The sequence below is a fragment of the Parasteatoda tepidariorum genome, chromosome 1 (assembly GCF_982258835.1).
Source record: "Parasteatoda tepidariorum strain Cologne lab strain chromosome 1, Ptep-v5.0, whole genome shotgun sequence".
In the NCBI taxonomy this organism is placed as follows: domain Eukaryota; kingdom Metazoa; phylum Arthropoda; class Arachnida; order Araneae; family Theridiidae; genus Parasteatoda; species Parasteatoda tepidariorum.
Window position 1 is genome coordinate 48411484 of NC_141755.1, and position 18842 is coordinate 48430325.

At 29.0% G+C, this 18842-nt stretch overlaps 1 protein-coding gene across 1 annotated transcript in view; it reads right to left on the reverse strand.

The window, feature by feature from the left end:
• LOC107440400 (uncharacterized) overlaps positions 1 to 18842 on the reverse strand; it is a 60063-nt gene that overhangs the window by 7115 nt on the left and 34106 nt on the right. The window contains exon 2 of the mRNA XM_016053308.5: positions 13715 to 13913. Coding sequence (XP_015908794.1) covers positions 13715 to 13913 — 199 coding nt within the window. The remainder of the gene's footprint in view (positions 1 to 13714; positions 13914 to 18842) is intronic.

Consider the following 18842-nt stretch of genomic DNA (forward strand, 5'->3'; position numbering starts at 1 on the left):
TTTGCTCTTTCGTTATAGTTCTTTTGAAAGTTTATATAGTAATTAGTCTCTGTAAATGAATAGTTAACTAACCTAAACAAATTAAAAATAAAATATTAAAATTAAAATATTAAAATTAAAATGAAAACTTGGTTATCTTCTGTATTTCTTTCTCTCTAAAAATGTCTTTTTATTAACATGTTTTGAGAAGTAAAAGTTTCACTTAGACACACATGCTCAGAGATTTTTCGAGCCATGTATCTTTTTAGGTCCTAAAATTACTCACAATGACCTATAAAAGTCTTCGGCAAGCATATTTTTTCTAACTGTTTTGGTTTTCGATGATTTAAATGAGTGAAAAATAAATAATTTTCCTTTCATTTATTATTATAACTAAATCTAAATAATATCACATTATTTATTTATAATTACATGCATAACGTTTATAAACATAAACACTAACTGAAATCCACAACTTTTTCGTGTTAAAAAGTCTCTGGTCAGATTATGATTTCAATTTAATTAAAATAGTTTTCAATAAATATAATTTGAAAAGCTAATAATTCCATAATAAAAGTTTAGAAGGCATTTTCACAATCTTCATTATGGGTAGATACGTGTGTTTTTAGTTATGGCAAGAGTAATACGATTATCGGATATCTTTAATGAAATTTCGTTTTTATTATCATTTGGAAAGTCAACTGTAAATGACTATTGAAATGTCCAAGTCAAAGGCTAAACTGTATCCCTCAGTAGAATGAATGAATCAATTGTCGTTTACACCATTCCTATTGGACTATTCATATTCAAATTCCAATAGAAATGTATTCCTATTGGTTGTTATCGGCAACTAATTGATCATTGATGTATTACCAGTGGTCAGGTAAGTGAAGTGATGCCAGCTTTGATATCTCTGTGGTTTAAAACGTAAGCCTTATACTGGTAAGTCAACGGAAAAAGTAAGCAGCAAAATTAAAATCAAATGTACGTAGGACGTCAAGAAAACTGCAGCTCAAATTGCACTGGAGTAATGCAAAAATAGTATTGTAAATATTAGAAGCAGTCAGGGTTTTATCAAGAAATGTGGAGGTCCCAGACACAGAACTATCAGGGTAACTGTTATGTGTAATATGATGTCGGATTGCATGGATGGATATCCATAGCGAAACCATTAATTAGTAAAAAAAAAATTAAAGAAAACACATTACAGTTAACCTCTGACCACTTGAAATAGACATTGGAGAATTGTTAGGAGGAGTCGATAGGGGATATGCCAATAAGGATCTAAAACTGACCTTTTTCGATGTACCTCTTCTCTGATGCTACACTGTTAAAATTTTCATTCTAAAATTATGGAAAAATAACTGGCAGCTGTCTGTCCATCAGATTAACCGTAAAGTTTACAGTAAAGAACATTTTTTTTCCTTTATGGATTTGAAACCATTCACAAAAAATATGGTTATAAAACCATGAATATACAAAACTATACTGTTTCTTAACCATTTTCAGCTAGCATTTTTCAAAAACGTAATAAAAAAAATAATAATTATCTAACTAGACATAGGAAATCGGCTTTTCGCAAGGTAATGGGCATTGTAGAGTGCCGGACACTAGAAATTCTTCATGTGTGTTGAAGGGAATTAAGGAAATATAGTGGTGTTCACACTAGGACTCGAACTCAAGTTCTGTTGGACATTAGATTGACAGACAAGCCTGCTCGGTTATGATGTGTACGCAGTTGCAAAGAACTAAGTAGCTTCATTAGGTGGTTCTAGTTGGAGCGATAAAATTCAGGTTGTTTAACCGTATTAAGTGAAGTCAGTTAATAAACAGTTTTTCTCAAACTTAATAGGTTGATTGCCATTTTATTTAGGGATATTTGACTGTTTTGATTAAATATGGTAAAATAACCATTCAATAAATAGTTATTTATCCATTTTTTTCCGAGAAATTTCTAACAGTGTAAACAAGATATTGCTTCAGGTTTTCTTTCCCATAATATTTACATATGCATGTTTACGCTGTGATAACTGTTAATAAGTATCTTACAAGGGAAACTAGGGAAGTGTGACTCGCCAATTTTAAAATAAACTAGTGGGATGTATGCCTCATGAGGAATAATTTTAGGGGGAAACATTCGTTTCGGCCCATAGAAGGTCCTGTGAGAGATAAAAAATAAATCAATATATAGAAAAATCGGTATTTTATTACTTCAATGCAGGCTATTAGTTATTGTAATTATCTCATACTCCAATTAATTTTGTGGTATTTTCACGTACTATATAATGCATATTTATTGTCAAAATTGACTTCGAAAATTTTATGTATCTGTAGTTTATCAGAAAAACCTGTTAGATTAATTTTAAAAAAAAAATTGACATCAAATTTTTTTTTTATTTTTTTAAAAAAAAATTTCCAAATTGATTGGAGTATGTGATTGCAAATCAATTAATTAATTAACAATTGATTAATAATTACTCAACTATTAATTAATAATTAATCAACAATTAATTAATAATTAATTAATTTTCTGGATATTTTATTAATTAGCAAATTAATTAATTATCAAATTAATTACAAATTAATCGGGTTATGAGACAATTACAGTAACTAATAGTCTGTATTGAAGTAATAAAATACCGATTTTTCTACATACTGAATTGTTTTTTATCTCTCACAGGACCTTCTATGGGCCGAAACGAATGTTGCCCCCTAAAATCATTCCTCATAAGGCATACATCCCACTAGTTTATTTCAAAATAGGCGAGTCACACTTCCCTAGTTTCCCTTGTCAGTCGCAAATTCTTTTAAAATAGTATGCACTGAAAATTTTTAATTTTTTAAAAAGTTTCATCAAAAATCTTTTATAACTCAAAAAGTATTCATGTTAACGCTAAAACATTATCACAGCATACAACTGATATAATCTCAAATATTCCCAAAAAGAATTTCAAAGCGAAACCATAAGTAGTTTCTTATAAAAGGTACATCGAAAAAGGTTAGTTTTAGCATTATTGCTCTACCGTCTCCCCTTAAGAGTTGTATTTTATTGATAAATAAAAAATCAATTTACCCGAGAGTGACTGAAAAAAGTATGTTCGATAGGAAGAAATGAAATATAAAATTATTCCTACTGACGAACAAGGCTATGTTATGATTTGGAGTGTCTTTTAGGTCAAGTACCCATTCTGCAAATTAATGACTTCGTGGATTGATCTGTGTCGGTATATTTTACTAAACAATCTTTAAGCGTATGCAAACCAAATGCTACAGGGTTATTGATGTCGATGTTTCAATACGTGTTTACTTACCCAAATTAAATCTTCAAAGCTTGTGAAGGAATGGTTTGTACGAAACAATATTGATGTTTTACAGTGGGAAAGTCAATTTTAAGACCTTAATTCCTTATATCACTTAAGGGAAGAGCTAAACGTGGTGTTAGAAGACACCAATATTCAAATGAAATTGATTAAATGAATCCAAATTTCGATTCGAAAACAAAAATGTAGATCAATATAAAAATAATGTAAATTAATAAAATTTAAAAAAAAAATACCGTGATATATCTTAAACTATCAGTATTTTCTAGCGATAAACTACAATATTTAAATTCTGGTGCGGCTCACCACTAACTAACAATGGAATTATGAAAGTCTTTCATAAATTTAAGAAAAAATTGTTTTAAAACAGTAACAGCTTCAAGCGAATTATAATGTATCTGTACCCTACACGGAGAAAAAATTCTGGTAAAATTACCGCACTATATGGTAAGAACATTTCTTGTTAGAATAGCAAACAAACATAATACTGGTTAATAAAACCAAAATATAAGGTATTTAAGCCATTCATATGGTAAATTTTTTGTTCACATTGCTTACTGAAAATTCTAGTTTTCAAAATTATAGATCTTATTACCAGTTAGTTAAAAATACAAAACTTAAATTTAACCCAATAGATAGTCTTTATACTGTGCTCTAAAGTATCATGAAAAAATTACTTTATCACATTTATTAAATTTCTTCACATATTATAAAACCATATTTTATTGTTAATTTTACCAAACTCAAAGCGCTTCGTTAAAAATTGCCGAGCTTTTTGGTATTCCTATACAGTCAGAAACACTGTAAACTTTACCATATTCTAGTAGTTTTGACCATACCTTTTTTCTTAAAGTGTAGTTGATCACGTTAGCTATTGCCTACCCCGCAGTGCTATTCCCAAGTCAAAGTCGGCCAAGAAAACTTGATTATTGATTGATTTAGAATGATTACATACGATTGATTGATATGATTGATTTAGAATGATTACATAAATTGATTCAGTTTGAATATTGGCTTAGTTAAAAGATAAAGGTACATAAAAAATTATAGACGCGGAAATAAATAGCCAAAAGCGCACAACTTAGCTTCATGACCCTAGAAGCTACATAGTACTAAGTCTTCTTTTAAACTACAAATTCATAGATTACAAAAATGAGCTTTTTGCGAAAGATTAAAATATCGCAACTGTATCACCATAAACAAAAAACGCTTTTTCAAAGAACACACTTTTGATTCACTTTAAATAAATTAAATTGTGCCCACATCGCCTTAAAACAAAATTTTTTGAGTAAATTCAATATCCAAAAAAATTTACAACGATGTAAAATAATCAAAATTGTAAAATATAAAAAAAATGCTTATAAAACATAACATCAAATTCATGTGGAATTGTGGATTTTATAGTATGTTTGCTGCAATTTTATAAAACTAAAGAAACAATCGTAAAAATTAGTACTACGAGTTTTGTAAATTATTTTAAGAAAGCAGTTCGGCAAAGGAAATAAATCAAGACCAGTAAAAATTAAAATATTACTGTAATTTACTAACTTGATTTGGAACAGGTAATTTTATCTATCAGTCTTGTTAACCAAACCTCTCACGTAGATTTGCTTTTAAATAATCACTAAAACTGGATGCCTGCTAACACTCGCATCGAAAATTAATCTATGAGTTTAAGGGGTACTGTCATCGAAAAATGTAATGAAAAGTCCTAATTTTAGATTTAAAAATATCTAAATTTAAAAACATTTCGACGAAATATTGGTATTAACATATTTAAATAAAGTTGTTCAATTTTATTTTACTCAACTTTCTCACAGTTAAAAAACCTATATAGTCAAAAAAAAAATTTTAAATTTCATTTACTCCTTTTTTACATTGAAAGACTAAATACAATGATTCCATGCTCTTAAATTTAATATAATGTACGTAAATATCTATTAGTGATAATAATTTGTTCCTTTTTTATTAAAAGGCCAAATACATTAACCGTATACATTATTATTTATAGATTATTACCCCTATTATATTTAATATATTGTATACAAAAGTCCTACATAGTGATAATAATTTGATTAATAATTTATTTCTTTTTATTAAAAAACCGAATACAATACCCTGACTTTGTACTCAGATTATATTTTATGTTTATAATATATTTTATATGTATACTTACTAGTGATAATAAGTGATTTGATTAATTTGTTCCTTTTTCTTATAAAAGACCAAATACATTAACCCCACTCTTATATTTAATATATTGTATATAAAACACCTACTAGTAGTTTTTTTTTCAGTAAATATTTTCGGAAAATATGCGTGAAAAAGTAAAATAATTTTAATTTTTCAGTGTAAGACAATTTTGTTCAGTAAAATATTTTGTTTCGCTTAAATAAACTTTAAAAAAAAAGCAAATTATTTATTCCCTGGCGTTAAGATTAGTTTCTAAAAAATTCTTATGTCTCTATTTGAAAACATACATTTTTCATTACAAAATAAAAAAAATTGAGAATTTGGATTGAAAATTTTATTAGGTTGTCATTATTTTTAATATTTATTCATTTTATTAATGTTTTTAGTATTGAAATAGCAAAATAATAATAATAAAAAAAAATTTAATATTTTTTCCTTAATATATTTTTCTTTAGATAAAAGGGCATGTCTTTATTGTGTTTAATTTAGTTAACGTCAAACACTGATTGTTAAATTTTTCTCAGACAATAAAACTGTAATTTTCATCTCAGCAAAGAATAATTATTCGCTCTTGTTTGGCAACAGCCGTACATTGACTTTCAATACAGAATTCGAAATGAACCATTCTCATCAGCGCCATTTTGCAGTTGTTCCCTTAACTCATTGTCATTTCTATCTTTTGGCGACGGATGCGATTAAAAAAAAAAAAAACGGAATGGAAAGTTATTACATGGTGTAAATCAAATAAAAGAAGGAAATGGAAAAAGAAAAGAATAAGATGAAGGTAAAGTAAGGCCGACAGATGCTGAATGGGACCCGTCTGGGATTCAGCCGAAAAGCGCTGAGGTCTAAACAAAGCGAATCACATTTGAAGAAATATTCGATAAGTGGAAGGAAATATAAGGGGAGGGGCTTATAAAGAAAAGAATAAAAATCCCCTAACAGTAGTAGTTCGATGATTTGACATATTCGAATGAAACATGGACCAGTGGCAGAAGGGAGGGGGTAACGATATACCAAATTGCAAAAGTAAAAAAGGAATTGTTGATGAAGATGACAGCTGGCTTACAAAGAAGGCAGGGTGAAAGTTGTGGTTATCTTTTATTTCATTCGAAATCGAATCAGTTGAAGAATAGATTCGAATTTTCAAAAAGATTGGATTCTTTGAAAAATTTCTATTAAATAATGAAAGGTGTCGATAGAAAATGAAATACTTTCGCTAAATTTTACCGGCACAGTAAAAAAAGAGCGAAAAAATAGTTATAATAATAATGACTTTAAATTCCAACTCATCATTTTTTGTTATCTTAGCAATGTTCGAATATTGAAATAATGCATCACCTTCTTTTATGTAAAAAAAATTTCTTCAAATGAACTTTATGCATAATTATTATCTATTGCAGTAACATAATATGTTATCCAAAAATATTTATAATTTTATCTGACCACCAATCAGAAATTTTTTTAAAAAAAAATTGCTACTTAGCGAATCGTTTTTTCAATGAAACGTGTTATTTTTCTTACTATGTTCGTGTGCTTTTTCTTTGCGTTATTCTGAAACTTAATGTGTAGTGCAAATTGGAGGATAAAAATCATGAAACACAAGACTGCAGGAAATTTCATATTTTGCTTGAAATATGATTAATTGTTAAAAATAATGTATAATTAAATGAATATTAAAAGAATTATTGGCCAACTTATTTTCTTAGTGGTTTTAAAACAAGAGCTGTAGAAATCTTTAATTGATACACTAAAAAAATTAATAATGAATTGATTTTTACACCTGGTTGTTCCTGCCTTTTATTTTTTTTCACTCAATTTAAAACTTAAGGCGAGAATTAAACTCTCTAATAAAAAATTATGAAACGATGTCATCTTCGTTTCACGAATCTAATACGAGCAACAAGTTAGCATTATAATATGAACGAATATTAAGATAAAAACCGGTTGAAAATTTCGAAATAATTCATGATTACTGTGAAAAGTTCGATTAAGAAAATCGAAACATCAAATTAATTTTAATTGTAATTTATTTGTAATTTTAATTACATTTGTAGTTTTAATTGTAATTAATTTTGTAAAGCAAAATAGGTTTAGGAATTATCCAAATAGAAAATAATTGTTTTAGGACAAGCAATTTAAAAAGGCTAGTTTAATTTTCTGACACCAAACATTAATGCCTAAATTTGTTTGTTAAATTTATCACCTTTTAATTAAATAATTATGAATTCAGAAAGAAATATCAAAAAATTATTACACAAAAACCTGGAGATTCAAGATCAAATGGGGATCAAGGAAAAAATTGAAGACAGCTTGAAATTACTCAAAATTACTATAACTGCCAGACAAAATCAACCAATAGAAAAGAATAGTTCAAAATCTTAAAGAAATCAAGGCTCTACAAGAGCTGTAGAGCCAGGATGAAGATGACACATTAACATTTAACTAATAAAAAAATTTATTTAACTCATAAATATTCTAACAAAAAAAAAGTTTTACTTAACTTTGAAGTGTCACACATATTACTAAGTACTGATTTCGGGAAGCGACGTAAGAATTTGATGAAAATTTCAAAATAAAAATGATGAAAATGATATTAATGACTTTACCTGTAGTAATAGTATTACTTATTTTGTTTGAAATTACACCAGTTTTAAGCTTCCATTTTTCAAATTCTTCCAGTTTAGTATAGTACGTACTACCATACATTGGGCTAAATTAGTTTTTTTCACCTTTATTCTAACCCATTACATTTTCGGAATTGATTAAGTGTAATCGAATAATCTTCTTCAAACTTAACTCCATTCAAGTTCCTAACTTTCCAACTCTTACTTTTAAACTTACGGTTTAAAATTCAAAAACAGTAATAGTACAATGCAATAATAATAGCAAAATTATAATATACACAGTTAGAATTTTTGGAAGAGTGTTAAAGCATAATATGACATAAAACTGAACCATAACATCGCGCTATTTAAACTTAATATACTATGAATAACACAATTCATATGCAAGAGCAGTGGTTGCTCAAAGGATAGAGCGTTCGCCTTCCAATGAGGTGAACCTGGTTCAAATCCCACCGATGGCTGGTCGATAAGAATTGCCCGACCACAGTGATGACGTAAAATATCCTCACTGGTAGATGGATCATGGGTTAGAATCCCCTTACCGTCAGACTAACCGTGGAAGGTTTTCGTTAATACCACGAAACTCTCCACGTAACGCAAATGCGGTTTTGTTCTATCAAAAAGCAATTTCTCTCAATACTTGATCCAGGAACTCCTTTGTCTTCTGGATTGGGTTCAAAATTACAAGGCTACGGAGTTGAACACTAGTAGTCGTAAAATCTTAAAATCATCGTCGTCTGCTGTTTAACAACGGTTATAAAACAAAAAACATATGCAACTTCAATGTAAACCTTTTACAATTTATTATCTTACTAAGCAAATTTACAATATATGCTTCAAAGTACAGACGTAATGAATCTCCGTTGAAACGGTTTCTTATGTATTCATTTTTTCATATTATTCATATTTTACTGTTTTCATATTATCATTTATTTCATACTTCTTGATTATACGGTACTTATACAATTTCAACGGAAATATGGTTTAATTTAACACCTTACGAAGATTACAGGAAATGTATATTTACACCATATTACGGTTCAAAGTACCAATGTGACGAATCGCTTTTGAAACGCTGTACTTATATTTAAATTGTGAACTATTTCCCCCCACTTAATTTAAACGCAAATGCTCTTTGAGGTATTGTCCATGGGAGCATGCTATGCGATGAAATGAAATTAGTCCGCAAAGGGTTTAAGCAGAAGCTGTATTTATTGTCTAAATCGAGCTATTTCTTACGAAATTTAAATGAAGAGACTCGCAACAAACTTCATCTAATATTCAGAAACCAATAACCAAATAATAACTAAAATCTCGCACATAAGAGTTGTCCCCCCACTGACATAAAAATGGGAGGAGTTGAGCTGTAAGAAGTGAGATAAAGTAACAACTATAAAAAATAAAAAAACATAAAAACTCTTCCATAATTACAGCCTGCTTTTCGAAAAGTCGGCATTAGCACCTCCCGTTGTTACGCAGCCTTCGATCTCTGGGGGATGGAGGGGTGGGGGGATGTTCAATAATTTCGAAGAAGAAGAATCGCAACATTACCTTTAATCATGGGCCATGGTTAGAGAAAAGATGATGACAATGCAGGCTACCCGCTGTCAGTTTTGGCCTTCAAGGATGAAGTGTTCATCTTTTCCCATCAGAAGAAGAGCCACCATTATATGTTATTTTTTGTTCTTTTAATTTGTTCTATCCTCTTCCAATGTGATTCTTATTTCTTCTTGCTTGAATTGGCGCGGGATTCTTCTCCAAATCATAGTCAATTTTTTTATTTTATTCTGTGGGATCCTCCCCTTTGTGACTGCTGAGTTGGTTGCTCGCGCTTCAATTAAGCCCCCCCCCCTTATTTTCCGTTCGCTTTACCTTTTTCGCCGCGTGAATCAACAGGTTGTTTAGAGTTCTTTTTTCTTCTTCTTTCAGTTCTGAAAATAGTGTTTGTGGATTAGAGAATAGATTGGATGAATTGAGCATTTGTTGGTGAAGAAAGGGTTATTGATTCAAGAGATTTCCGATGTAAAAACTACTTACTAAGAACGTTCAGTAGCAAAAAATGCATTTTACTTACTTAGCCTACCTACTCGGTTACAAACAATTAGAATAACAATATTTTAAATTTTGCTGAAAAAGAAGACATTGATTTTTGAAACTATTCATAGTGATACTTTTTTAAATTTATTTTTATTGTGAGCATGGTGTTCCACAAAGATGACCCTTAAAATATACTTTTAGAATTCTTTTCACAATGAAGATTTCAAAAAATATATACAAATTAGGGAACATTTAAACGAGGAAAAAAAAATACTATCGAAATCTTGCAATTGAAAATTAAGGACGGCAGATCATCTTCCAACTCAATCCTCTTCCAACTTCTCTCTATTTTATCCTGCAATCAATAAACTTTCGGAGCTTCGTACACCCGCTTTCCTCAATTATGATTAGTCAGATTTTGATAATGTTTTCAATTTTTCCTTGTTTAGCTGTTAATCGTTAATGTTTGTTGAAAAGGACTTCTTCATTACTTTTTTTTTTTAATTTGAGAAGAATTTCTTATTTACTTCATTTTTATTTTGAGAAGAAGATTTCTTATTTACTTCACTTTTACTTTGAGAAGAATCCTTATTTGCTTCGTTTTTGAGAAGAATTTCTTCATTACTTCATCTTTACTTTGAAAAGGATTTCTTGTTGACTTCCTTTTTAATTTGAGAAAAATTTCTTATTGACTTCGTTTTTGAGAAGGATTTCTCATTTACTTTATTTATGAGAAGAATTTCTCCATTAACTTTATCTTTACTTAGAGAAAGATTTTTTCATCACTTCATTTTTACTTTTCTTATTTACTTCATTTTTGAGAAGGTTTTTTTTCATTATAATTTAACTTTGAGAAGGATTTCTTATTTATTTCATTTTTGAGAAGGATTTCTGCTCTATAACTCTAAAGGTCGTATGACTGATGTATGACTTTCCTGGCTAAGTTAAGTTTGAACATAGTTATGCTTGTTGACCACCAATATATAATACCCACAATACTAGATAAGCGATTAGATTCCTTCGCCGTCAGACTGTCTGAGTGGGGAAATAGCACTTGGTAAATTCAAAGTTTAGGATCTAAGTAAATTATAAATTGGAAAGAAAAAGAAATACTCAGTGGGATTTTTAAACACTTCTGCAATAAATAGGTTTAAAAAACTGACTGATATAGATCATTTATCACTACTAATGCAGATGCTCATTTAAGCTTATTTTTTTCTACTTACGCTGAATTTTAAATTCTAAAAACGAAGTTTCTCTTTGTTATCATTTAATATTACTTAAGAAAACAATGAAAGAATTCTTTGAAAAAAATTATATAAATTGACTTTTTAGTAAGTTTGTGAAAAACCACTTTTAAAATGTTGAGAAACATCAGGAAGCTTTTTACGAAACAGTAAAAAATATTTTCAACAGGAACCGCCTTATTTATTTAATTAAAGACTTATTCAATTAATTAAAGACCGTAATAAAAGAATTATTTAATTAATTGAAGACTTATTTAAATAAAGACTTTAATTACATTAAAAAAAATCTCGTATATTCTGTAGTCAAGCATAGAATTTGAATTCTAAAATCAAAGTCCTTCTTAGGTGTTATTATTAAAAATTGTTTGCTCAAAAATAAAAATATAACTATGAAGATCTTTGCGAAAAAAATATATTAAATGTCATTTTAATAAGTATGTGAAAACGAAGTTTTGGAATGTATAAAAAAATCAGAAAACTATTTACAAAAACATTAGATATTTTTTCACCAAAACCCATCTTTTATTAATTAAATACTTATTTGAAGAATTTAAAATAATATTTTTCTCTTACAACCTACCAGAACTGTTCTTTTCAACTAAAAAATTTGAGTGCTTTCAATGTACCATAATAATCCCCCCCCCCCCTCTAATACAGCGTAATAACATTCCTCTAAGAGAACTTGGAAATTAAACCTCAGAATTAGTTTGGTTTGACCTTATTTTTCTTCAAGGACACCCTTTTGAAATATTTATACTTTTGTCTAAATTTTGTATTTTTTTACTTTTTTCAAAAAATATTTTGTTTATAAAAAGAAATATATTTTACGTTAAATTTCTATGAAACAGTCATATGTAGTAATATGAAAAACTTATGTAACTTATGGTAAAGAAATTTTTAAGACAAACTATGAATTTCCAAAGAATTTCTAGATTATTTCTTTTTTAAGGAGAAAGAAACAAACATAATCTTTGTCCTGATTTCAGAAATTCTTAAGATTCAAATAATGTGATAAATTTAAAATACATAAGAAAATCTTTAGGCGTTTATTAATCATTTACGATGCCTTTATTGTTTATCTGGTTCGTGAAGTCGGTGAATGTAAAAAGATGCTTTCATAGCTCAATCGATTGCAATTTTTCATGGTAGAAATTTTTATCTTGTAATAAGAGTTGGATTATTATTACAATTTCAATAAAAATAGAGTAAGAACATTTAGTTTTGAGGGATATAATTTTATTAAAAAAATTGTATGAGAAAATTGCAATTTTGTAATGGTATTGAAATTTAATTTCTTGTAAATCATACATATTTTATTCAAAATTGTAGTCTTTACTAACTTTTAACTTTTTAACTCATGTCATAAAAATGCTATTTTATTTTTAAAAAATCATTATTCATAAAAAGTATTCGATTGTAATTTTTATTCAGAAGGAATGAAATTCATAATTTTAAATGATACTGAGTAAGCAAAAGTAACATCAATTTCGTAAAAAAATTATTAAAACATAAGTATACACTTTGATAACAAAAATAATATAAATATTTAGGTAGTAATTCGGCAGCTAAGTACTTTTGCAAAAGAAAAAAATAAAATACTTTGGTATTATTTTCTCAACTATTTTTGCTAACATCACGCCAGAGTCATTTTGGTATCTCTTAAATTTATTTTAATATAGTAATTTATTATAAAAATTGACAAAATGCGAACATAACTTATTGCTAAAAATTAGATAATATTTAAATCTGAACCATTTTTAGATTTGGGGGAAATGTTCAACGGAATAATACACAAGTATCAAAATAAATAAATAAATAAATCAAATCAAATAGGAAATGAAATACAATGAGCAAGAGTGCTTGATAAAATCTAGAAAATAGTCTGCAAAAAATAAAGTTAAAAAGTCGGGCTGGTTTGTTTAAAGCGACACAAACTATTTCTAAAGAAATCCCATTTTATATGCTTTTCCCCTTGAAAAAACGATAGACAGATTTTTTTTCTCACATAAAAATAAAAAAAGTAAATAAAATAACTATCTATAATAATAATATAATAATTTTTTATAAAATAAAAAAAGTAAATAACATAACTCTATAATAATAATATAATAATTTTCTTATAAAATAAAAAAAGTAAATAAAATAATTCTATAATAATAATATAATAATTTTTTATAAAATAAAGAAAGTAAATAAAATAACTCTTTGATAATAATAATAATATAATAATAATTTTTTATTTTGTTAAATTTTACTAATTAAGCACAGATTTCATGATTTTCACCATCCAGAATTTCCCAATGTAACATACCAGATTCTATGACAGGAGACCTGGAGCTTCGCCCCATGTCGTCTTCAGACATGATGTCATCATCTTGCCTCAAGGGACTAGAAGATGAGGATGAAGTTGGGAAGTGATGATTGAGATTCTTGAGATTAAGACTCCTTGCATCCAGTTTGTCGAGACCATACCATCCCAGTAATTCGTTCATTGTAGTTTCAGCATAATCCTGAGAAAAGAAGATTTCAGCATAAAAATTTGTAATGAAAGTCAAAAAAGTATTCTAGGTTTTTTTCATACTTCCATTTCCGGTGTATTTAGTGACTCAGTGGACCTATTATTATATTTAAAATAATTTATTTTGTGGTAATTTGGGGTTTAAGTCAACCTCTGAATTCATCCTTTATTTAAAAAAAATATTAAGATTTTTGTTTTCCACACTGAAAAAATAAATAATACTCAAATTTCACGAAACTTTCTTCATTTATGGCGAAACTGTTTCCTGGTATATGGTCAAAGCAAATTTTATATATTTTTAACTATTTTTTTTATAAAATTTTATAACCCTCGCTGAACAGCTGGTCCAACTTTGAATTTACAATTACAGATGCTCAACTTCATATTTTTGTAGTTTTGAACCGAATCCAGAAGACAAGAGAACTCCAGGATAAAATATTGGGAAAAATTTGCATTCGATGAGGACGTTTAGAGGGAACACTAATCCTCATTTACGTTACATGGTTAGGAAAGCCACGAAAACCTCACACGGTTAGCCCACTGGTAAGGGAACTCTAACCCATGATCCATCTACCACTGAGGATATTTTATCTCTGCACTGTGATCGAGATGAGTTGGGAGTAGAATGCGTATCGATCAGACAACACTGGGATGCGAACCTGGGTGATCTATTCCCTGAGCCATCGTGGCTCCAAACAGAAGACGTTGAAAACAAAATCTCTGTGTCCAAGCGTGTTACCCGTGCATAAGTCGATTCCCCAAATTTCATAATTTAAGCGGGTTCACGTAGCCGCCGGAAAATACTGTAGCCTATTCATTCTAGTTTATGGCATCATACAGGATTAATAACCCCAGATGTGTACCAACGGTTAGTTCTTGCTGGAGTCGCAATTCTTCCCTGCTCTCTGTGTTTTAAATTTCAGGCAATTCTAGATTAAAATTATCAAAACCAATAAATAATTCTCAATTTGTGCAAATTCTTTAAAATGTCTTTGCTAATGCAGGGTATCTTAAGTATTAAAAATCCAGACCACAAACATTTCACAAAACTGGGACTACTCTCATATTGACGTTCTGCGCCATTTTCGGAATTATCACAGAGAGCGCTAGCTAAAGATTGGATAAATTTAACCTAATAGTTATGAATAATTATTGCAAACTTACAGCAATTAACCCACTGACGGTTCTGCACGTAAAAGTCGTATTTTAACCTGCAGTCTTCCCCGCATAGCAAACACGGCTTCTCCATGTTATTAGATAGAGAAATCGTGTATTGGTAAGATACATTCTCCTAATTTTACTCATCTGCTAAACCGCCAGTGGGATTTAATGCAAGAAAGTTGCCTTTAATTCGAGAGAAAAAAAATATTGATTCATATGATGGCAAATCCTTCGAAAAACAGACTTAAAGGATTTTAGACTATGAATAATAATGAAGATAAAAAGAAAAAAAGACGAGAATCTTTCACCTTAACTCAACCAATTCTAAGGGGAAATTTTCTAATCACGTTTGGTTCACCAACTACAGACAGAAATCAAACAATTTAACAACTTAATCTTTAAATTAAACTTTGGTTAAGAATAACTTGTTTGGACTGAGAATAAAGTGTTTTTAAATTTACACAATAGTCCATCCTTTTTTTAATTACATCGGTTATGAAAAAAATTTTAATGCCTAATTATGCGTGATAAGAAATTTTTTATTCAGACGATCTAAGCACAAATTTAATAGTATAATTTTTTTTAATATTTGTAATTTAATTATTTGCAGTTCGGACTCGCGATAGATCCAAAAAGTACAACAGATATGTTCGAAAGGTAAAATTTCTGGAAAGAAAATGTAATTATGATAATAGTTTGAAATCAAATCATGCTATCTGTGTTATATTATTGTGATGCGTAAAAACAACGCCCAATGCGTAAAAACAACGCCAAATTCTGGTTTGCACTGGTAACCTGCTACTGATAATGCATATATACTGTAAAAGATTCTGATCAAATTAACGTATAAAGTATGGATGCTTCATCCGTAAAATCCATTTTATCGTAAAATCCATTTTTATAGCAAAAAAATATTATACCTTAGTTTTTACAGTAATATTGATTTATTTAGAGTGGTTCAGTGATTTCACGGCAATTATTACTGTAAAAATTACGGTATATCAATTTTTTTTGTTTGTTCCGTAACGCGTTCCGGTAAAAATTAATTTTACAGCAAAAAGTACCGGCATCCTGTCTATAAATTCAGCATATTTATAAATTCAGTATTTCTTATGTACTTCAATTTATAAATTCGGCATATGCGCTTTTCTTCATCAATTAATTTGATTAGCGTATTGAGCAAAAATAAATTCATTAAAAAAATATTGTTATAAAATGTGAACACTGTAGAAAATTTACGATTTTTTTTTCTTTTTTGGTTTTATTTGTTTCGATTAAAATTGTATCTCTTAAAAATGTAGATTTAGTTTTGATTTATTGAGACAAATAAATCAATTCTTCACTTTTCTAAAATTACAATGAAAATAAGTCTTATAGTGAATTTATGAGTCTATGAATTTCTTATAGTGAATGAATAACGCTAGCTTTACTTAGAAATTGTTTACTTTAGATGTTTTCACTATTTCAGTAAAGGAAAGTATATTATATATATATATAAGTATATTACATATATATATATATATATATATATATATATATATATATATATATATATATATATATATATATATATATATATATATATATATATATATATATATATATATATATATATATATATATATATATATATATATATATATATATATATATATATATATATATATATATATATGCATATGTATAACACAAAAACGAGACAAGAAAGAATTAAAGAAAAGAGATTAACAAAGAATAAAAGAAAAACTATTAAAAATAATTTTAAATTTTGAAAGAAAGTAATAAAAATTATAAAACCAGAAAACACAATAAACAAAAGTTACAATCTCGTCTTGAGCTCACACAATTATATCCTCAAATTACTAATATTGTATTAATTTAGCCAAAGCAAAATATATCAATACAATAGTTTGAGATTGTATTGACTATACTTAGTATTTTTATCGAGGCAGACTTCTTCTTAGGTCGATTGACTGTCTTGAAAATACACGGATACTCTAAAAATCTAAAATTGGAGGACAGTTGCCAAACTGAGAGACGCCAGGAAAAGACTTCAGGGGAAGGCCAGGACCCTTCCGGGGCTGTCGTGCCTCTGAGGAAGAAGAACTCAATCTTAATGGTTCGAATGCCTGACACGATTAATTAGAGCAGATGATATTTTAAGTTACGAAATCAAAAGCAAAAGCGCATATTCTCTGAATATGCTAACCTTTTTCTGGCGGTTTTTTGCTTATTGATCGTGAAAATAGGGAAAGGACATCCGCAGTCCGGAAAGTATAGTCCCAATAGTTCAGGTAGGACTGTGATCGAAAGTTTCCTTTAATATTAATTCCTTCATTTTTTGAGGATCAAAATCTCTCTGAAAAAAAAGCATATTTAAAGTTAGGGCCTTGAACCATTAAGGTTGAATCCCAATACGGGAAAATTTTAATCATAAGATGAAAAGTTATCTAGAATGTTCGCTTTTTTATCTTGAGCTCCACCAAAAAATCATTTTCTCTAATGCATTTTAAAAAAGTTCAAGCTGCACTGCATACAACGCCTTCATTCTGAGTCTGAGTCCGAAACAGTCCAAAATGAGAGAGACGGTAAAATGAAATAATTCTATTTCATATTTTTCTTTAGAAGAGTGCAACAAAGCAACAATGATTAAACTAAACCATAAACCACAGAAAACAATACAACCGCCCATTCTTTAGGTCTTCTCTTATTGCAGACACCCATAAATAATGCACTTTCTTCTCGGAGAGAAGGGTGGTTTCTGTCAGGTTCAGAAAAACTTGAAGATTGAGAAGCGGCGAAATGGACAGAGCAGATGTTGAATTCCGCTGATGGAATGATGCTTCTAGTGTTTGTTCTCAAAGGGAACGAAAGTGTAGATGATGCGGAATAAAGTTACTACTCTCTTGTCGAGTCGAAAAGAAATCTCTTCCGCAGATATTTTTAACTTTTTACTGACTCCCATGATATTCTATTCTCACCTCCCTCTTTTTTTTATAAATCCACCCCCTTTAGTACAGAAAGATATTTAAAAGAAAGGTTAATATCAGTTTTTACTGATTGACTGGTAGTATTCAATCAAACTGGTGTTATTAATCGGAAATTATGAAATGAAAATAAAAATTCTTGTGAGAAATTATCAAAACAAATAAGCTCGCAGAACAAACAATTAGTCATATTTCGAGAAAGATTGATAAGCATTACTAAATATCGTGTAACTCCATGTTTGGGCTTTCATTATGAATTTCACTGAGGATTTTCTATCATAAACCAGCATACTTATTTTAACATGCTAAAAGATCAGCTGTTACCTGCGACATTTGCATGATGAGCTTCTTGCTGTTGGCGCCCTTATTCTTCAAGATGACGACAGTTAAGTTTATCAGGTTGGAACAATATGTGATTGGTCTTATGAACTCTCATGAACCTTATTATATATCGATTAACCAGCATAATCACCCGACTTGAACTCCAGAGAAAATCTGCAGGACATCTTGGAGCAACGTTGCAATTTAGTGGATTTTAGTGATCAAACCCTTTGACTGACTGACTCGGCAAAACTCTTGAGGACTGACTCACTTAAATACCAAATCCAGATGGTCAGAGGAGGAATTACTTGGATTCAAATAAGGATATCCTTAATTTGTCTTGAAATTATTAAGTTTTCATCGAGTAAGCTTATGATTTTATCTGTCGTTGAACAGCTGATCCAATTTTGAGTTTACTACTACTAACTCCTTAGCCTTGTAACTTTGAACTC